Source organism: Osmerus mordax, chromosome 5 (genome assembly GCF_038355195.1).
Source record: "Osmerus mordax isolate fOsmMor3 chromosome 5, fOsmMor3.pri, whole genome shotgun sequence".
In the NCBI taxonomy this organism is placed as follows: domain Eukaryota; kingdom Metazoa; phylum Chordata; class Actinopteri; order Osmeriformes; family Osmeridae; genus Osmerus; species Osmerus mordax.
The window spans coordinates 13,733,015-13,755,929 of record NC_090054.1 but is presented as its reverse complement, the minus strand read 5'-3'; the positions used below and the strand labels follow the sequence as shown (position 1 = coordinate 13,755,929).

The following is a 22,915-nucleotide window of genomic DNA, read 5'->3' as shown; positions in this document are numbered from 1 at the left end:
GGGGGGGGGGGAGTGAAGGCTGGCGGGGGGGGGGGGGGAGAGAGAGATTGAGGTGGTGGTGGGGGGGGGGGGGGGTTTGGTTGGTTTGTGGAAGAAGGGAGGAGGTGGGGAGCAGAGGGAAGGCAAGGAGAAGGGGGGAGGGGGGGGGAGGGAGGAGGTGAAAGAGCTCCATTCTTGTGAGCAGGTTCAGAGCTAGGCCAAGCCTGGAATGATGGATTGGGCCCTCTCTGGCCTCCAGCTGGTTTTGGGGGGTAATAAGTGGAGTGGAAGGCATGCAGAATACACAACCTTGGCCGGAGAAACACCTACACAGGAGCATCTGGGAAATCTATTTAGGAAAAAAAGGCATTCTGGCCATTGGACAGGAGACCGGAGATGATCGCCAAAAATATTGGGAAGCATTACAATACTCCCCAATGCCAAAACCGAACAATAATGATAAATCACATTCATAGAATCCATGTTGGCGATTGTGTTTTCTTTTTACGAAATAAATCTCCATTTGTTGAATTTGTTGAGATGAAGCAGATGTGAATGGGGGGGAGGGGGAGATGTACATAACCCTAAAAGCATCCACTTATGCTTGCCTGAGACACAAAAGTGTCTGTCAAGTATGATCGCCCTGTCTCCTATGAACTTCAGCATGTCCGACTTACTCTTGGACGCTCCTGTCATGGACCTTTGGCTGTTGTGACAGACCCTCCCCCACCCCCCCCACCCCTCCCACCCCGGTCTCTCTGGGTTGGGAGCTGGAGGGTTCTTGTCCTGGAGCAGAGAGTCCTAAAGGGCTCCAGACTTACTGCTCCCTGGCTGTGATCTGATAGCAAGCCAGGCTACAGTGTGTTGGGAAACACCTTTCAGCTGGTTTTCATTGGCTGCACAGTGTTTTGTGTGGGTGTCTGCGTGTGCGCGCGTCTGTGTGTCTGTGTGTGTGTGTGTGTGTGTGCGTGTGTGTGTGTGCGAGTTAACACTGTTGTTACACGTGGTGGGATACTCCTTCATTCTGTGCTGTGGCTCAGAAAGCTGTCAGAGTCACAATTGATAGCACCTCCTAAATCCTACATCCTTATTTGTGTCAGATGCTATTCCCCAATAAATATTCTTTACATGTGTTCAACAGAGCACTGACTCACACTCAAACACTCAATTCCTCTCCATACTTCCCAGATCCGTGTGTGCATGTGTACGGATGTGTGTACGTGTGTGTGTGTGTGTGCGTGCGCGCGTGTGCGTGTGAAACGTGACGAAAACACGTTTCTTAAGGATGTCGTGCAATTTAAAGTTACCTGGAATCTGCGCATGTCTCTGGGATTCCCTGCATTCTTCAGACAGTTCTGATTGCACTTGAGGAAAAACTTTAGGAAGAATCTGCAAGAGAGAGCACAAAAAAACAAACACATTGTTTTAATTCACCACATACTGGAACTAGAGTCAACCAAACCCAGACCACAGATCTCCAATAGCAAAGACAAAAGGCCAATAGGAATGGCCGTCATCTCCCTCGACGATGCGGCACGTTACGTAGGTCTGACTAATATATGGCACTTCACCATTCCACAATCCAACCATAGCGACTGTTCCTTCAAAGAGAACACCCTGCTTCTAGCATCAAGCCATTGTCATCCCATCTCTTCACCTGAGTTCACAGCCTTCTCCAACTCCCATCTGCTGCGAACATACAGGAAGTCACTTGATATTCCGCCCACCTATTTAATCCCAGAACACCCCCTGTGCAATTAAAGTTCTCCTGTTCAATAGGGAGGCAAATGAGGCCCACCTGTGACCAGGTCTTGTTTGAAGAGCATCAGGGATAAAGGACCTAACAAGGTGAGAGCGCGCCACAAAACTTATAGGCCTGTCAGGCAATTAGGCGGCCACTCTTGGGACCACCGCACGCCACACACACACAAACACACACTTACACACACCCACACACACAGAACCACACATACATACAACCGCAGAGACGGACAACCACACACAAACACACACACTGGTGGGTGGGTTAGGCAATTATGCCACAAATTACAACCTGGCTAATCGTCTCCGAACAAATGTCACGTCTAAGAGGGATCTGGGCTCGGTTAGTCTGGGAGCCCGCGCTTCAGCTGCCAAACGTTAGCCTGTGGACGTCAGTTCTGTGGGATTTTATTGAAAAAGCCTCCTAGAGAGATCTCCAATAACCTTTGAGCGAAAATGATAAGGGAGAATAGGAGAGTAAGCTAAGCTGAGGCTTGTTTTACTGTGTCGTACCCTGTAAAATGCCTCCCCCTAACTAATCCTGAACATCTACGATCAATGGAAATGTGTAACACGCCTGCAAATGCATAATACATAATGACTCGCTTGTCACGTGTACAAAATATTAGACAGAACCACAAGTGTTGATGCTTTGTGGTTCTCTAAAATGGGATGTAGTCTAAACACTTACAGTAACAGATGCTAATTTTTCACCTCTTTCTATGTACTCGCTTTATGTGCGGTACAATGTTGCCGCTGGAAAAAAAACGAAATTGGCTCACAGCATTGCAGCCACTTACCGGTATTAGCTGCCATATATTGCGCCACATATTGCATGAGCATTTTATTTAGCTAAACACTGAGGCCTGTGGCCTGCAAGGACGCTTTCTCAACACTTAAGCCTTCTGCGTCTCTCAGCGGGCTCCCTTCCAGGGCAGTAAATCAACCTCTGAAATGACCCGCCCAACCCAGGCCACATTAACACACGCACTAGCCATTTAGAAGCGCCCTCCAATAGACTCCAGTACCACCGCAGAGAGCCCTGGAGAGGATGAGAGGTGAAAAAATATTTGCGCCTCACATCCAAGGAGCTTTGGCCCGCGACATCAATAACGGACATTTTGAGCCACGCCAGAATTCTGATTGCCCGTTGGTGTGTGGCTTAGCCCATAAAAAGACCGGGCTTTGTCATTAGTGCATTTCGCTTAATTGTGTTTCGCTCTGTGTTGAGGTTGCATCTGTTGGCCGATCATCAGAATGACCATTACGTACTCTAATTCCCTGACCCTGTTTTTATTTCCCAATAGAGTCGTAATGTGGAGCGGCAGACATCTGCGGAAAGCAGACCTGAAATACGACTTTTATTTGTCTGTCGCCTCTCGTACAGATTGGGTTTGACGAGTGTGTGCGTTCAGCTGTGTATATATGCATGCAGTATGCCACTCTGTGCAAGATGCAGTTTATATCAAGTAAACAGTTTAAATGTTTTTACTTGACAGTGAACATATTTTATAGAAGCAACATACTAGGAGCGTCTTCATTCGTTTATGATCCTGCGTGACTTTCTTACAAGGCTGCTCTTAGCACTTAAGAGTCAAAAGTGAAGCAACAATAAACTGAAGAAACAGACAACAGGAGAATAACATGTACTCACACTAGCAGGTACTAGAGCTCATTTGAGTTTACTGTTATCAAGGCGATTAACAACTGTTTTCCCCCGCAAAAAAAGAAGCTTAATTTCAGTAGCAGTCCAAAGCAGTAGCAGCAGAGAAACATCTATTACATTACAGTTGTTTAAGATTCTACATGAGCATTGTCTAAATTGGTCCTTGGTGAAAAGGCAAGCAATTAAGACGCGGCCCCTCTCTCGCTCCCTTTCTCTCACTTCTTAAATATCTACAGAACTTTGGGCTGGTGTTTTGGCACGCAGGGAGACAAAAGGAGGTTGTTTAATTGTTTTTTAATGGGATATCAAGTCGTCGCTGCCATTAGATGTTGGCAACGGAGGGCAAGGGGGGATAGGGAGAAAGAATGAACTGCAATTAGGTTTGATTAAAGCTATCCTTCTCAATAATCAGCTGTTCTGACAGGACAGGGAGGCCCCGGTGGCCGCCGAGATGGAGGAAGGTGTTGAGTGATATTAAGGCCAATGAAGGGGATATTAACATGGCTAATTAAGGCTCCGGCAAAGACAGGAGAGGAGATGAGAGGAGCCTCTCCGTGGACCAAGCTGGATGGAATAATCGGCCCAGGCAGCTATCAGTTGGTTGAGAGAAAGAGGCAGTGAGAGAGAGAGAGAGAGAGAGAGAGAGGGGTGGGGGGGTGGAGTTCATCAGATGGACAAGAGAGGGAAGGAAGAGTAAAAGAAAGACCGGGGAAAAGTAAGTGAGAGGTGAGACAAAGAGATAAGGGAGACAGCGTTATATAGAGATATAGGACTTGGGAGATGGAGGGGAGAGCTTATTTTGACACACAGCTCTCTCCCGCCTTGTCTGATGTCTGCCAGTCTTAACGAAGACCCTGCCGTCAGCTTTTATCTGCCGACTGGCAGTCTTACAGGTCCACAAATCAACGCTAAAACAATCCCGCTCAGGCGAGGACTAAGGCAATTAATACCATCCTCCTGTAGCACCTCCATGCGCACCCACTGCTAGAGCTACTAATCATGCCATAATGATTTCTCTCCCTCCGGTCAAAGGGGAAATAGATTGTCTCTTTAGTAATGCAACGGGCTAGGCTGTTTCCACTCCCTGGCTTCACAGGCCCGGTAATTGAGGAGAAAAAGGCCGACTTTGGCACTTTGACTGATTTGAGGGCTGCTAGACCCTCTTATCTTTACTCTGATCATTTTAGGCTGACACTCAAAGGGAGACCCATCGGCCTAATTCTAGCTCGCCCCTCTCCCACCATCAAACGGAGGAGAGAGCCGGGGGGGGGGTGGGGGGAACAAATAAATGAAGTGAGGACAGTCTTCCCTAATTCGGGAAGCTGACCTAATTGGGGGGGATAGATGTCACCCTCACTTCTCCCTGTCAACCCACTAAGCACCAGAGAAAGGGCCAAATAAGGATCATGTTAAAGGTGCTCCTACTTCACTGCGAGACTACGTACAACGTGCTTTATTTGGCAGAGGTTAAGAAATCTTTGCAATGGGATTTGACACATTGGACCACGTGTTCGAACGTCACAAAATACAAATTGTCAGGGCATTTGTGGAGAACTGACACACGATACTCTGACAGATGGCTGTGATATTGGAGAGAGCCAGGTATTGACAGGCCTAAACTCCTGATTGGTGCCCCAGCACTAATGACTAACATGCAACGTCCACAGTCGGCAGCCATGACAGTGAGGTCATCCGTTGCGGGGCGGTGTGTATCGATCAGCGCCCAGCTCCAGCCCATCAGAACCCAGCTGCTTCTGTTCCAGCGGGCTCTGTAACAACCGTTTCCCAACACCAGACTACAATCTGCTGACACCAGATCTCTACGCTGAGATAGTAGTACATGGGTCAATAGCCTATCGGATTTCCAAAACGCCAGGGTCTTAATGTCAAGCCTCCTGCGTTTCCCACCATGCCAGTTATTAGGCCCTTCACTGTACTGTATTCACATCCCTGTTGTGACAGGCCCAAGTACTTATAGGAGTGAGCGAGTAAGAGCAAGAAAAGATGTAAAGGTGTCAATGTATAGATCCTAATCTCAATCTACAAGAGTGGGCATAGTACTGACTTTGTATTTCAACCTCTCAGATCTCCGAAAACGAGGAGGGCGTCGGTTTGTGCCGCGCTCTGGTCGCTGTTGTCTTCTCTCGTCAAGCAGAGCAGTTTTCCTGGGCTCGAGCTGCTGTAAACCACAGCGCATTAACGGTATTTGCTCTCCCCCCCCCGAACAAGCGTCCGGGGACCAGAGCCACACAGATCCTATCACTTCTTTAGCAGGGAACAAGTGCCTTACTATCCAACCTTATTGGGTTTGCCAAATTAACCCTTCACACTCCAGGGAGCCATTGCTCTCCGCTTTGGAACCCAATAGTCAATGTCACAGTCACTGTTATTGTTCAACGGTGACCATTCCACAGGTCTAGATGATTCTAGTGAGGGATGAATCAAGGTAGTGCTGCTGATGTATGTCTTCTGTCTTTTCTGCCACTGTCTGTTCGGTTTTGTTTGTACCTGGTTTTTGCCAATGGTAAAAATATTCCCTCTGCACTCTCTGATGTAACCCCCCTCCTCCACTCATCCTTCTACACTCCTTTTCCTCAACCACTATCTTCCCATCCCCTAATGGGTAGAGTGGCATTGACATCATTTCACTAGAGGATCCCCCACTCTGTCAATCTCTCTTCATCTAGTCCATGGCTACTGGACTCATAACAGCATCCTCTCCCTCTCTCTTCCTTTTTCCCTCTCTGTCTTTTTTCCTTCTTTCTATTTCCCTTAGCTTCTTGCTTAACAGAAAGAGAAATGCTTGTCTCGCACAAATGGATCACGTCAAACACTCCTACACACATCTAGCCCAGACTCCCTCCAGGCCTCAGCACAGGTTTACTGAAACAGATTAGATGAAGACTCAGTGCTCCTGAGAACTATCCATCACAGTGTAACTGTGCTGGGGACGAGGTCCGGGGTGTGTGCAGCGCTTCATAGTCCTAGACCTCTCTCTCTCTCTCTCTCGCTCTCTCTCTCTCTCTCTCTCTCTCTCTCTCTCTGTCTCTCGGTCTCTCTCTCCCTCTCTCTGTCGCTCTCTCTCTTTCTGTCTGTCAGATCTCGAACAGCTAACTACAGCTCCTGTGTACTATCCCTGTGTCTGTCCTTTGTTTTACTTTGAATATGGTTTCTCTGTTTCGTGGCTTTGAAGATGTAAGAAGAAAAAAAACAAGACACACGAGACACACACCATAAATAATTCTGCTATTTCTCTCTGCTGTGGTCCTACTGTTAGAAAAAACAACAACCATAGATAGTCCACATTCTCACCAAAATGACAATCCTAAAACCAACACCAGACACGATACTAATAATTGTCCTTATCGTGTTCTCAATAGGTAAATAGAGCGCTTTATTTAATTACAGTAATCACCCATGTCAACAATGCAGCTCAAATTTCTCCCAAAATGTTTACACTGAAAGCCAGCTGGACGTGGAGAAGGTATCTCTGGGTTATTTTCGTACAGGGGGGAAATATGGTGCTCTGATTGCTGCTTGGCGTTGGGGCTTGGGGCCTCGGAGGAAATACCAGTCAGCACCTCGCTGCACTAGTGAGATGGAAGATAAGCACATGTTGGACTAACCGACTGGGGTGAATAGTAGTATTTAGGGTGTTGGACGTGGGGTGCCTGGAAGGCCCCAGAGTTTGCCTACAATGAGGGCCATAGAGCGGTGCATGTGGGAGACGTGCCCTGGCCCCACGGGCAGCACCTTGGAAGGATCAGGCCGAGGCATACGCAACACAACGCAGCTGTACAGGAAAGAGCAGCGGGAGGGCTTTGACCATTCACTGACAGGCATGCCGCATCCTGGAGAGGACGGTGGGGGTGGGGGAGGAGGGGGGTGTGTGTGGGGGTGGGGGGCTGGGGGGAGGGGGGGGGGGGGGGGGGCTATGAGTGTGTGCCTGTGTGTGTGTGCAGCCACTGGTGTGGCGTGCACCGGTGTGTTTGTTAGCTGTGCACAGATGTATGAATGTACGAGTGTGTTTGCTCCCTACATCATATTATTACTAATGTATAATACATGCATCTAAAGTGGATGTCAAGGCTGGTCAGTCATCATAAAACATGAGGCAGCCACTCTGCTATTGCTGCCACATTAACTCTGCCTCAAAAACACCCACCACAGTGGACTGTCATGTAGGAGAGAGAGAGAGAGAGAGAGAGAGAGAGAGAGAGAGAGAGAGAGAGAGAGAGAGAGAGAGAGAGAGAGAGAGAGAGAGAGAGAGAGAGAGAGAGAGAGAGAGAGCGTGAGAGAGAACAGGTCAGTGCTTAAAGCTAACAGGTAACCTTCTGTGCACCTAGGACAAAGGCAGGGGGAAAAGAAAATGTCAAATTAAGAGAGGCCAGGCAGAGAGACGTGGCTGCCATATTTGTGTGAAAGCCCAGTGCTGTTGGCAGCAGAGATGGCTGCTTTCTGATTCATCTGGGGCCGTATGGCAAAGCTTTGTCAGTCTGTGCGAGGTATAAATAATTCAGGGTGAGAGATGGCAATTACAGGGCCCTGCACAACCAAAATGAATATTTTATAAGGACTAAAACTGCCCTGGAATGAATCACACACATGGAGTCACACACACACACACGCACACACACCACACAAAGGTAGCACATATGAACCCTTAGCACAGCTGTTGTACTGTTGACAATATTACTATCACTGTACAGTATATAAACCCAGACCATTGTAATAGGGACATATTTACTTATACACATGCATGTGTGATTTATCTCATTCTTTATATAAGGGTCGTATGCTGGAAAAATTTATGTTGCTGTCATTAGGTTATAAAAAGGCAATATATATAATTTCACAGATATACTCTTATGGTTTGGTACTCTGTTTCAGAATCCAAGTGTTCAATAGACCTACTGGTAACTTACAGGATATAAAATGGCTAACAAAGGTTCATAGTAGTCCATAGTATCTGCCTAGAGAAAAAGCACCCTCCAGAGACCCAAAGCCTTTGCTTTTGACCCCGTAAATATGGCCTTTGTGTGAAAAGAAAAAGAAGTAAAATGCTAATGGGAAAAGATTAAACCAAAAAGCCGCCTGAAGCATTTACCTTCGAAAAGGTTTTGTCTGTCAGGTTTCCTGCAAAACTCTGTCTTTATAATTCTGAGACAAAAAATAACATTGTTCTGTGTTCCGGAGGAGCGCAGTAGCTTGGTTGAATGGCCATTGTGTGTACCAAGCTAATGATACCTTAGCCTTTGTAAGAGGGAGGCCAGGTAGCTCTGTGACATCAGCACCACACAAGCCCTTCTCTGTCCGCATGTTTAGGAAAGGCTTGTGGGAAAATGGTATAGAGAATAAACAGACATTGTGTGGCGCATCCCCTTTCGCTCTTAGCACTTGGTGCAAAAGGTTATCATAAAGATAACCTATCCTAATCACTCTCTGACTAATAGAACTCTTAACCTTCAGTCAGGTCAATGTTACTCCCGCAGATTGTTGTAAACACTACTTCAAAAATTGGAATTTTACGATATAAAATGTCTTTTTTGGAACATGTATTTGGAGTTACACAATATCGGGTACTCAAGGTTGTAAGTCATGCGATGATTGGTCAGTCCATCGTGGAGATGACAACCCTCTGAGGGAGATTGGACTCCTGGAATGAAGACACAGATCGACTGTGCCGGAGAAAGTGACAGCGGGGCAAATGCTGGGAGAAGGCTGCATCCTCCAGAAGCGCACACTGTTAGCGATATAGCTAGCTGTTGTGAAGGCTGCTGACAAACTGGTAGCGCGGCATGTCTCGCTCCGTTTGGGAGAATTTCAAAGAGTGCGATTTGCAAATAACATGAGTCTCTGGGCATAGACTGGGCATGTAAGTATGGGGAATAAAGCCCCCTGACTCCACAGAGGGAAACCCTCCCTTGTCAGCTCAGTTCTTTGTCAGGGAACCTGACAGATAAACAGACAGTGTTTTTCCTCTCTCTCCTCCTCTTTTATGTAGACAGGGGAGGGTGTCTGGTTCTTCCACATACAGGTTGAGTTGCTTAAGGGGAGAAATGTGTTGAAAGACGCCCCCCTGGCTCTCGAGGCAATGACTGAAAATATTTCGGGCCACTTCAGACATCCTCAAACAACAAACAATGGGGGTTGATGTGTAACCAGATAAAGCAGAGATGTGGTGACTGCATGGGCCAGGGCCTTCACTCCTACAGGGCTTATTCTTCATGCTAATTACTTCTAATGAGCTTCCTGAAATATGACTAATTATATCAAGCTGATTTCTTTAATTAGTTTGTAATAATTCCTTGCATAAACATCATAGTAAACAGATTAAGACATTTTAAAAATATCAATTTGTCCTACTTTAAAAGATGCTCAGAGGTTTCAAGTTAATCTTGCTTAGCCCAAAACGCAAGAGCAAACATTTATTAAACTATTAAATATGTACTCAGAGGATGTGTGATGACACTAAAGCAAATGTACTGCACATTTCTCTTTGAGGTTATGTTTAATGTGGAGAGCATGCCGCTCTATGACAAACACAGTTGGAGTGCTCCAAGAGGGGGTAGTGTTAACCCCTGTGCTTGTCTGTGTATAATTGGCAAGAGGCATGTTTACCATATCGTGTGTTACAATAGCACAGCTATCTTCCACTCCCTCTCTTTCAATACAGACAGTCAAGTCTGACAGAAGTCAGGCATTACAGCACAGTCGAGTGAAAAACTCAAAATATGTCAAGTTCAAATACCTATTTGAGAAATAACAGATGCCTTCATAAAAGATAAGAAATTACATTTATCTGCCACTTTGCACTCCTAGCTAAGCCAACACATTCCTCAAGCCCCCAAAGAACACAAATATCTAATGTACCACCAGTCACCAGAGAACTCATAAGACTACCAGTCTTTTTGATATCCTCAATCTGCACTGAGATGGATTAAACATTCAATTTGTTACTCGCTAGACCACCACCTAGGCTCACCACTTACCATACAAATGGAAAACACGCCAGTAATCTATTAGCCTGCTTGGCCTGACACTATATTATGTTGTATTTGTATTATATTTACTTCAGGGAAATTACGATTCAAGTCATATTTATCTTCATGTGGAAATGTGTGTCTAAATGGAAATCACCTTTAGAGCGTGGGTGGATGTGGAGCAATACTAATGTGCTCCATGAACCGTGCGATTTAGTCACCCTGTATGGATGCACCGCGGGCTGGTTCTACACATCAAACATGCTCTCCCTGTGTTCAGGTCCACACCCAGAGCTCCCGATGCTGTTTGATAATTATTACACTTACATTACAATACACGTCCTCGCCTGTGAATCTAGAGCACGCACACACACTGCCTCTGAGTGTACACACACACACCCACACAAACACACACACACTTCTGTCTTCATACAGTAAACTGCTTCCCGGTAAGACGTTTTCGCTTCAATGCCTGTTCTGCTCTAGGAAATGAAAACAAGGTGCAAATTGGAAGGTTGTGTGTTTCAACAAGTAAATATGTTTGTTTTACTGCTAGCATCCATTAGCGGGCTGTCCTTTGAACATTAAAATGTACATACATTGTCCAAATAAAGAAATATGTAACACATATTTATGTTTTTTTCCATCAAGGTTGTAGGGTCACATCCCCTTGTTCTCATGTTTCATGTATCAGTTTCATGTGTGATAATAATAATCCTTTCTGAAGTCAAGGTATGGCAGCTCTTGTGCAGTGCACTTGAATTATGTTATTGGTGTAATTGATAGTGATTCAGTAGTTGAAGGTACTAATCCCATGATTCAGCTCATGTCTCTCAGTGCCATTTACCTCCAGATGTTTAGAGTTTGGGGTAATCAATAAAGAGGGAATAAAGATTGGCATTCACAATACTCCCCTTGACAAGCTCCAGCCGAATGTTTGTCAAGCAAATTAAACACACTTAGACTTTTCACCTGCTCCTACAACGACACCACATATGGCCATGAAGTTAAAAATAAGAAACTGTGCATACATTACCATGCATAATGCACAACTCCCTCCATTTAATATGCAAATTTTGTAAAATATTACTGAATACCTTCTGTTCGGAATGAATAAATTTGAATTGCAATTAGAATAATCTTGTATAATTAATGAAAACTGTCAATTTTGGTTCCGAAGTAATTTGATTAGCATGTTGATAGGACACTTATCAAGTTCAGTAAACTGTTAGATTACAAAGATGAAAAAAGAGAAAGAAAAAAAGAAAAAAAGATTCTAAGGATATTTTTTTCTCAACGGCTCTGACATTTTCCCTTGGCATTGTAAACAAAGACACTTGCTGGCAAACTTCCTAAATAGAGTGAGTGAGAAAGGGAGTGAGGGAGGGAGGGGAGACAGAGAGAGAGAGGAGGACACAGATAGAGAGCCACTTGAGAAGATCTGTGAATCTCAGTGTACAGATGAAAGGGGTCCATCGTCAGGGCCCTTGAGTGAGCCTCTCATCTCTGCTAGGCTCTGCTCTTCAGCTGAGCCTGACTGTAAGGGCTCCGTTTCTCTCAAACGCTTGTAGCTTTAAGATCACATGATGATCACAAAGATGTAAAAACCACCTGCGTGAACTTCCGGAATACAGCGCTCCACCGAGGCTAACAGAGAGCTCATATGGTTCTCGGGAACCCAACAGAGAATATCTGTCTATTAACCATCATCAAATTGACGTGATTCGTCGTTGCATTGTCGGAATAAGGTACCATCTGCACTGTCTACACATGAACAGAGCATGTGACCTTCTTTCCCCCCTCTTTCTCTGCTCATTAGCTACCCCAAACCTTTTTTTCCCCCCCATCTCAGTTTTCAAACCCCCAAACGAGACCTAAATCGCTTGCAATACAGGTTAGCTTGGGGGGGGGGGGGGGGGGGGGGGGGGTGCAAAACATCTGTCGCGCTAGGTACCCACTCTGAGCTCCGGGTATCTCCTGCGAGGAACTTTGGGGATGTTTAATTCATAAACGCTGTCATCCATGTAAACCTCCTGATTTCATAATGACTAACTCTTGGTGGTTTAATTAATTTAATAATGCCTTTCAGAAGCCATAAATGAAAGGGTCTCTGAAGTGGTGCATTAATTAGCCGGCGCCAACGCTACCCCCTGTCAGACTGGTGGCTGTCAAATGGAGGGCAAAGCAGAGGATGGGCACAGCTGACAAGGAGGGGAGGGTCAGAGGTCACGCCAATCACGCTCATCACCACACTTAATGACTCATAATTTGTCCCTAGTATACACATGTACCATGATCACCTTTCGGTTAATAGCTGTAATTCTCTTGTACAGTATGTGTCGAATCACGGGAAGCTTCTGGGAGGTACATCATTTGCGGTCACTAATAATACACAGTTAATAGTTGTTTACATTCTAGCCAACTAGCTAAGTACTTGTTTGGGCCATTTCTCCAGTAAAGAAAATTATGAATACTCTACTAACAATACCAGGTTCATAAAAAAAAAATAAACGTATTATTTCACTGTATTTTTCACATTTCTATTATACAAAGTGCTAAGTGCTACTGCAAACACATAAAAAAAAACTTGTATTCACATCAGATAGCAGCATAGCTTCACATTAACGGTGGGGCAACCCCATGCATGAGTACACAAAATCATTCAAGCAGTCGGATTATATTTCAAACTCAACTCATCTCATAAGGAGGTTGTTTTTCTTGTTTAAGTAATAAACAAGAACCAGGGATGCTTGTGTCTGTCCATTTATTACCATAAAAATCAGCTGACTGATCTAGCTCCGTGTCTGTGGAGGCAATTAACTGTTTTGAGAGAATGCGTAATACGGGACTTTGTAATGGTATCATTTGGAGTCAAGGCACAGATGCGCCGTGCAAAGCCATACTGTAATTAGAGAGAAACGCTGTACAGGTTTTCCACTAATTAGCAAATTATGCTGAAAATAGCATCAAGCTAATTAACAGTTATTATGGCATTTTTGAAAGTATGACTTTAATTAGCAAAGTCCTGACGCAGGCAATTTCAAACTCGTCTCCAAGAAGATGAGGAAGAAAAGAAGGAGACAGAGAAAGAAAAAAAAAACACGGGCCATGATCAAGAAGATACCCAGATTATTATGATGCCTTGAAAACTAAAAGAAGGGGAAGAGAGGGAGAAAAAAAAGAAAAAAAAGAAAAAAACACAGGGAGAGGGGGGAGAGTGAAAGTGAGACAGGGACAGAGGGAGGAGGGGGGGGAGTGAAGCTTTTGTGTGTTGTGTCTGAATCTCCATCCAAATGAGGGGACATGTGTGCCGTGCCATGCTGCCAAGAGCAGCCCTGTGCCGTGTGCCCAGTGTCAGGTGGCAGCGGCTCACCCCTCAGCAACCAGGCGAAGACGAGAGCGAGCTCAGCTGGTGCCCACAGCCACTCACTTATTCTACTCCGCTGCACATTAAAGGAGCCTCCGAGTGGAGCCAGGCAAGCAATGCCAGCCAGTCAATCAGTCAGTCAGTCAGTCAGTCGGTTTGTCAGTCAGTCAGTGCATCTTTCTCCAACAGTTCTGTTCACCCACTCTGTGAAATCTGGGCTCACTGTTACTGTATTGTGACAGGAGACTAAACAAGGAAGCTTTAAATACACTTATTTATGCAGCGAAGAATGTTGTCATTTTTTTGGGCACATTAGCAAATGAAACACACATTAATCCCATTACTGCGTTTGGGGTTGTGTGTTCAGACGAAAAGTGTGAACTTGTGACTGGCACCACAATTTTTGGGATCCATCTCCCATGCTCTGAGGGAGAGAGCAGAGGAGAGAGGAGGACAGTGGAGGAGAGGGGTGGACCCGGGGGTCTTTGAAGGCCCGGTGTGGGAGGGAGAACAGAAGTGTGCCTAGCCCTAGGCAGCGCACGGCTCAGGCCCATTAGCTCCACTGACCTTGCCCGTGCCTTTGTCTTTGTGCTCTCCTCCCGCTGCTTCCCCTTCTCAAGCATTCCCTTTTTGTTGTCTCCGAGAGAGATTGGGAAGGGGGCCATGGCTTTCGGCTCTCTCCGCCTCCCGCCTCCCTCTCCCTCCTCTTCCCCCTCCCCCTCCTTTCCCCTCCCACCCTCCTGCCCTCCTCTCCTCTTACCTCCACCCTGCAGCTCCCGTCCCAGAGGGGTCGTCCAGTGACACCCCCCCCCCCCCTCCCACCCCCAGCCAGTGGCCACCTCTCAGCCCTATGGAACTTGGCTGTAGGGGGGCCAGGCCATTAGGACTCCAGAGAAAACGGGGCCCGAATCTCCGCACTGCAGGCCCCACATACGTAAACCCTCGCTGGGCAGCCTGCCTCTTTATTGCCAGCCTCTCATTTGAGAGGATGGAGCCTGGCTGCCAAGTTTTGACACCGCCACATATGGCCTCCTCCATCAATCGGACTAATCAAGCATCAAGGGGAGGCAGGACCAGCTTAATTGCCAGCCAGATATAGCTGCTCTCACTTGACATACAACCTGAAATAGATACAGGTCTGAGGGAGAGCCGACAGCAGATAAATGACTGCAGCCATTGTCGTAAGAGTGATATCAAAATACACTTTAATACTACCCTTAAGATACGGCTTCAAAACCTCTCTCACAAATCCTACCACTGCTATTATTATAGTAATATTATCAGGATTATAATTAGTACTTCCCTTCTAATAACAATAATGACTACTTTGTTATCGTTGTACAAACACACTGTGATGCACTTATTTTGTTGCCATAGTGATAATATTGTCGACAAAACACACTGTACTCTTTATCTGCTCACTTACATAAGACAATGCTCACTTGTGAAATGAGGTTAGGGGGTCGTCCAGTCAGATGTGCTTATCTACTACAGTAGCTTCCATTCCCATGCCTGCTCTATTGCTCCTACAGAGACCTCCAGGCATTCTGTCTGCTTCTGCCTGTTCCTCCACTTCCTGACTCCCCCCGCTGCACCCCCCGCTGGCCTACCAGCTACGGAATAACTTAGCACAGGCAATGAGGAGGGAGAGCAACGCCCACACATCCATTCATCTAGGGTTTCCCTGTCACTGTCTCTTTCCGTTTGTAAACACGTCAGGGGCCGGTGGTCAAAAATGGGCTTTTGTCCGTTCAGGTTTTCCCCAGCCCGTTCACTTTCAGCTCAGAGGCAACAAGTGACAGATGTCTTTCATCGTCTCAGCGCTTTGAAATACTGAGGCGATGCGATAACATCTGGGCTGAATGTCAATCGGTGAATACACTCTGAGATGGTGCCCAGTTACGCTATGTTCGTCGTTCTGCATGCCGAGCCCTATTCACGGCCTGCTTTGCATTTCTTGATGTGGGTCTTGTAAACCTCCAGAATAACACATGAGAATGACTGAGGAACATTTCAATATAATCGGGGGTTAAAAAAAGGAGAGATATGAATAAGAAATACCGCACGGTGATGCTGTGTTTATGATACCATGCGCTCTCTCTCGCTTTCTCTCAGGACACCTCTGAGCACCATGGGAAGGACAGGATCCGAGCTTTCTCCTGACTCTCTGGGCATGAAACCAGGCCAAGTGGGGGGTCTGTCTGATGTTGAGAAATGTCCAACGTCTACAACATCACATCGATAATGTCATCAGACTAACTCTAGTCCTTTCATGAGATTTTTTTTGGTGGGAGGTGATACACACCTGTGATCGTCTATTTTGTGCGTTTCCATTTGATGTGATATTAGCATACTTATTCGTCGAGAATGTAGATTGATCTTTTTCGGAAATTCTGAAAGATTTAGGTGTTGTGAGTGTGTGTGTGTGTAATCCCAGCCCGTCGTGATGTTTATTTAACTCTGCGCCTCTCTGTCTGCCTGCTCGCTGTATTTACATGTTTAATTGAGAAGTACGCTGACGCTTTCTCTGCCCATCTGGTGAGTCCCTTCCTCTTATCACGCTCATTCCTCAAACTGACAGCTTTCCTTCTCTCCCTCCCTCTCCCTCTCTCCTTCCCGCTCCCTCTGTTCTCTCCCGCTCTCCTTGCACCCCTCTTTTTTCGCTCCCCCTCTATCTCTCTCTCTCTCTCTCTTTCTCACCCTCCCCTCTCACGATACCCGCCTCTTCCTCCTTCTGGGAAGTAACTCTGTTTACCTTCTCTGACTACTCAAACCCCAGATGACAAATGACGACGTGTTCGCGACAATTAAACATTCTCAAATTCAATCTTTCATCGCCGGTTGCTGTGGTTACTCGGGACTTGCATGGCGGTAAGAAGTTGGGATAGGCTGCGGTTAAATGAAGACACCAGGCACAGGTGTACCAGACACATGATGGAGCTAAAGGGGGGGAAGAGAGAGAGGGTCCCCCCCCCCCCTTCTCGTTTTTTTTTTCCCACGTCTAAATCGCTGTCTGTCAGAAGCAACATGTGTGTCATTGTACCCCCATCAGTGTGTCCCATTGTACCCGGCTCCACTTCTGAAGAGCTCCCTCTTATCAGCCGAGTGTCAGAGAGTCCCCCCCCACACCCCCCATTCTCCCCTCTCCCCCACCTCCTCTCCCCCGTTTAAAGGCTTTTCTATTAAGAGCAATGTTGTGTCTCCCCGATAGCGGCGGGGCCCTTCACTTCATCATTCATGAATCCCAAAGGGCATCAATGGGCTTCAGCCTCTCCTCCTCGCCCGCGCGGGCTTTGTCATCCGCTGCCGGTGAGAGCAGCCTAAATGAGAAGGGGGGGATCTGAAGAGGCATTGGCTCTATAGAACCAGGAAGAGGAAGTGGCCTATCAAGCCAAAGCACGCCTCTCATCAGTGGTCCGCTGGAACGCACCGTCAGTGGTGCCTGAACATGCGTCAGAGGGGCTGAAGGATTGGCTTTTGGCCATCTCTCTCGCTTGTTTTGTAGCGCCTCTCGGACGCCCCGCTGTTTCGATGCAGCCAACGTCATCTGTGGGGTCTTCACAAGAGGACCATAAGAAGGTTCTTGCCGTGCTAGGGCTCGGGAGCACACAGAGAAAAAAGGATCGCATGACTCGGCGCGGCGATAACTGTGTGGGCTAGATGTCGCAACCTCCAAGAAACTCGAGGAGTGGGGTCTGTCCCCTCCTCCTCTCCCCTCCTCCTCTCCCCTCCTCCTCTCCCCTCCTCCTCTCCCCTCCTCCTCTCCCCTCCTCCTCTACCTCCCTCCCTCCTCAGCAGTGTGAAGTCCCGCTGTGGGCCTCGACGTGATCAGCAGCATCCCCACCATGTCTCCTCATTATTGAGTAAATAGGTTTGGGCATGTCCTCAGTAAACAAAGCCAAGACTGACAGTTAAGGGAGAGCAGGGAGAGGGAGGCAGCCTCGTCCCCAATTAGAGTCGCCTCAGGCGAAACTTTAAAGAGGAGATCAATCCTACAGATCGCTAAACTGATCCTGTCACAGGGGCCGGGCATATTCAAAACGGCGCGCGGTGAGCAGTTCTCAGTACAGTTTGACTGTGCCTGCTAATGACTTGGGGGTAGGCTCTCGCACCAGGACACACCCCCCACTGAGCGGCTGCTTTGATTGACGGGTGAGATCGGACCTCAGCTGCAGCTCCCTGCACAGTGGGGGCCAGATAAGGAAATAGCGATTTGCGTTTTTTAGTATGCAGCACCGTCGCTGACGGAAATTCCCTAATTGTCTCTCTTACTTACCTGCGAGGCTGTTTTTCTTATCGGGAGAGCAGTCCACACTTGAAATTCATCTAGGTGTTTTTTTTTCTTCCGTTTTTGCTTTTTCTTTCATACCTCACACCTTTGATGCAGATTGATTAAAACACACTGGGCGGTCTCTTAGCTGTCCCATTCAGGTGTCAAAGTAAGCTTTCACTGATGTTGTAGCAAAACGTTAACGTTAAGAAGTACATGTACATATACCCAATATACCCTCATGAGGTTCTGCAATAAAAGCTTTGACTACAAGTTAATTTCTAACACACATCCCAGCTCCCAATCATTGAGCAAGAACAGAGGACATGAAAATTTAAATGAGCGTATGATGTTCTATCTGAGAAATTCCTTTTCTTAATCTAATCACCCGCATAAAGGCAAAAGCTATTCAAACCTGTCAAACCTATTGTTAAATTGCCAATGCATTTTCCATGCAACTAAAGATAAAGCAAATCTTCAAAGGGTTTGGTTTTGGTTGTTTGCTTGCCTTATTGAGAGTCCTTCACTTCCAACTTTATTTTTCCGGATTATTGTAAATCCCCGGTACAAATCATATCATGAAATCATGTAGCTGGGACATTGGATGTGTTCTGCTAATGCTCAAGGGAGATCCCCTGAGGGAGTCATTGAGTGGGGAAGGGAGGGAGATAGGGAAAGAGTAAGACAGAGAGGGGGAGAGGGAGAGAGAGAGAGACAGAGAGAGAGAGAGAGAGAGAGAGAGAGAGAGAGAGAGAGAGAGAGAGAGAGAGAGAGAGAGAGAGAAGAGAGAGAGAGAGATATGGGGGAGAGAAAACCAGAAAGCGAGGGAGAGGGTGAGAGCCATACAGGAGGAAGGGGGAGAGAGAGACAGAGTGAGGGAGGTTGGCGGCAGTCAAGCTGCTCTTTATCCTGACAGATCTCCTTTACACACTAATTTCCTTGTTAAAGAAGAGAAAATGGCACTCAATCCGGCGAAATCCTTTTCTCCTGCAGTCGCTCTGTCAGCTAGGGGATGAGTGGATACAACCAAGCTTTCCTCAGCTCCCACACCCCGCCCCCTGTCTTCAGGCTCAAAGTTGCTACACAGCACAACCATGCAGCCTGCTACAGTAGAGCCACAATGAGCAAACCGTAGGACTGCAATCAAATGTATCGTGATACACAGTGCTGCATATCTGTGTTAGACAGCATTCATTTAAACACGAGCTGCATTTTTTCTTCTTCATAGAATCGACATTGAATTGGGTCGTAGACGTTGCACGCATACGTGGATAAACAAATCGAATTCAAATCTTTCCGTGCGCCGTAGCCGCTATCTGTGTAGCAAGCACCACAGCAATGACAGTAGAATAACCTTTCGATCTGCCTTGGAGTGAGGGAGGATTGCCACATTACAGTTTCACCGATAACACTGACACCAATGAGCAACCAATGAAGCGACACATTCATCAATGCAATGCGCGACCCTAGGAAGTGTGTCACCTGAGATTTAACATGGGGAGAAGAAGCCCCTTGTTTCATCTGAAGAATCAAGTGTCCTGTCTGCATGTTCGCCTCTCCCGAGATGACCATTTGCACGTTGCTTGTCAAGACTACTTTTCAGAAATCTCGGTAACAATTCAGATGCAATCGATAAGGAGTGACAGTTTATTTTAAGGCTTAGCTCAAGCCAAGAAAGAAACGACTCAAGCATCAAGTTGAGAGGAATGAATTTGTTTTGTATTTGATTTTTCCATTAAATTTATCACCACTCTAACCCTCCCCTCACCCCCCCCCCCCCTTCCCGCATTCTCCACCCACCCCTCTCCCTCTCTCCCTCTCCTCCTGTCTTTCTCACTCTCTCTCTCTCTTTCTGTCACTCGCATCACAACAAGGCTGTAAACGAGCCGTCGATATTTCCTCTCTGCTTTCCATGTCATCACTTTCATCCATTTTTGATTGTTTCACACCCTATACCCACTATGCTTTTAGAGCTCATCCATGACCTCATGAGACGATAGGCCAACGACTTTGAGAGGCAAAGTACCAGTGCCTTTTGTAACACTTCATCATATCGGGGGGGAAAGAGTAGTGGTTGAGAAACATCATTGCTTAATGCTGGCTTGGTACAAAATGATGTGGTAAATCCCTGACCATTTTTGTCAGGGAAAACTCACAGGAGGCTTATAGCAGTACAGTAAAAAAAGAAAAGAAAAAAGAAACACCCAATGCAACTCCTGTCCTATCTCTGCTATTAAAGCCACATCCTCCATCTCTCCTGATTCAGGGGTCATGGAGCAAGCCAATCAGTGGGACAGGCCAGTCAGGAAGCCAGTGGCGTGAGGAAGACAGGAACCAGCTGATGAAATTCATCCATACTTCTCACTTATGATGACATGATTGATTTTCCCTCAAGAGTGCTCAAATGTAGGATTGTCTCCTACAAGACCCCCCCCCTCCCCCCAATCTCCTCCATCCCTCCTCAATCTGCCCATCCGCCCGCCCAGCAAACGGCTAATGGATAAAGCCTCTGTCTGTCTCGGGCCCGTGGCGGACGCCTGACGAGTGGAAGACCAACTGCAACGAATGAAGGGTGAAATCTGAGAGTGCAATTTTCCATCTGTCAATCTCCCTTCAAGAGAACAAGTTGACCACCAATCAGTGGAGTCGATTCAGGGCTAAGGGGTTGATGGGAGCTTTCTGAGTGACAGCGGCGTGTCATTGCATTAACAGAGCAATGAGTGACATGAAAAGAATTTCATGAAGGAGCTGGGGTTTTTTCGATTTTTGGGGTCTGTTTGGGGTGGCGGTAGGGGATGGGGGACGGGGGGGCCGGGGGTGGTGGTATTTTGAGGTATTGGGATGTTTCATCTGCCTTGCTGAATGTATAAAATGACACATGAATGCATAGCATATCATTATGTATCATTCCAGTCCTATATCATTCACATGCTGCTTCGAAATACAACCAATTAAACTAACCTTAATTATTAAAGGTAGAAAGTGAGGGAGAAACATGCCTTAAAAACTCTTGGTTTCAGTCAATTACGATAAAACTTTAATGAGGCTGGATAGAGAGCCATAAAAACTGATAGCCCCTCTGTCATGAATTATATATCCATATCGATTTTGTTTCTTTGCCATAAGAATCGCAGGTAATCGTATGTTACCACATGTAAAGTGCACTTCCCTAGCGAGGATAAATATTAACCATCAAATATATATGGGGTGTGTGCGCATTTATGGCCAGACTCATGTGGAGAGTGAAGAGGGGGGGTGGGGGGGGGGGGGGGGGACAGGATGGAGGGTGCCATATCTGACAGGAGGAGAGGCCCTTAGCAAAGGGCCCCACGTGATATGTTACCTAGTTAGCGTCACATAGAGAGGAATAAATAGTTCTTTATTATTGGTCGTCCGCCATCGGGTCTCTCCTAATAGACAGGCTGGGCTGAGTTTAAACGGCATTATCCTCCGTGAGAGCGTGGCCATTACTCATGAGAGGAAGGTCTGACGTTTGAATGTGTGGGTCGCCCCGTCTCTTAATGAGCACAAACAATGTGAGAAGGAGAAGCGAGAAAGTGGTGGTGGGGGGGGGGGGAGACATAATGTCAGGGGTGGAGGTGAAGGGAAGGGGGGGGGGGGGGGGGGTTCTTAATAGAGACACCACCAAGTTGTTTGTGATGATGTATGCCGACCCTGTGGATGTTCAACAAGCCCATTGTCAGTTTGTGGATATCCTTCCATGATCCTATTACCTAATCAATCCACAGACCTTCCTCTGCTCTTCATGTTTTCACTGGATTACAACAAGGAGCCGATCCTGTTTAGTCGACTTCCAGGGCGAGTGTGTGTCTGTGTGTCTAGCTGTCACGGCCCCTGTCTCATTGGTCACTCACAAGGGTGAAAGGTCATGCACCAGGTCCCTGCGACGCCCCAGTAAGGCCGTTTCCGCCACACTTCAAACTGCTCGGGGCTGGGTTAATGATAAAGTGGTGCTCCAGTTCATTAGGCGGACAGAGCTGGCTTAACGAAGAACACAGAGGCCTTGTCACTCGGAATATGCTAATCATGACTGGGCAATACAGGTCTCTCCCAGTCCTCCCTCTGTCTCTCTCTTGTGCACACGCCCGCGGGAAGAGACACTGATACCGACACTTGTATCAACTGGGGCTATTTATCAATGCCGTCGAAAAGAAAAGAGAGACCGCCAGAGAGAGAGAGAGTGCGAGAGAGTGAGAGAGAGGTCCTTGGGTGTTATTGAATATAAATATATAATGACGGACGTAAAAAATGCATCATTTGGCCTTTTCACAAAGGCGAGTTGTAATATGGCACCAGGTGAGCGCTGTACTTGACGTACACACTGGAGGTGAGGGTGTCAGGGGAGAGCTCGCCGGAGCGAGAGGAGGTTTTCTCCCTTTTTTTTTTATTGTTGCCCGGCCCTTCCGCTTAAGTGCACATGGCTGGGAGGAAGGCGAGACCTCCAGCGCCTGACCCCTGCGCATGTATATTTAATAGGCCATCAGTTGGCCGGGGCAACGCTCTGATCAGGATTCAGAGAGAGGCTTTGAACACCCCTGTGTATTCCTGAGCATGCAGCCTCAAGCTGCTCTCCCCAGCTGTGTCAATCCCCGACACCACTGTTACAGTCACACAGACAAGGCACCGGCACTACACTACTACGGCCCCTAATGACTACAGAGAAACACGCGCGCGCGTGGCGCGCAACGCCAACACAAAGCAATAACAGTCAGCGTACGGCGCCCTGCCACTGTCTAATGAGGGTAAAAAAGGGAGGAGCAATGACGGCAGCCCGTGGAAGTGCTGTTTCGGAATCGGACGGGGAGATATTGTTCCCTATGTGTTCCCTTTAATAATGACACCGAAAGCAATCCCGGTGCCGCTTGCTC

General features: G+C 47.0%; 1 protein-coding gene across 13 annotated transcripts in view; it reads right to left on the bottom strand.

The window, feature by feature from the left end:
• The window catches only part of LOC136942993 (transcription factor COE3-like), a 65,885-nt gene that overhangs the window by 24,017 nt on the left and 18,953 nt on the right, over window positions 1-22,915 (bottom strand). For all 13 annotated transcript variants that reach the window (XM_067236092.1, XM_067236100.1, XM_067236097.1 and 10 more), the window contains exon 7: window positions 1,287-1,368. In XM_067236092.1, the coding sequence (XP_067092193.1) occupies window positions 1,287-1,368 (82 nt within the window). The remainder of the gene's footprint in view (window positions 1-1,286; window positions 1,369-22,915) is intronic.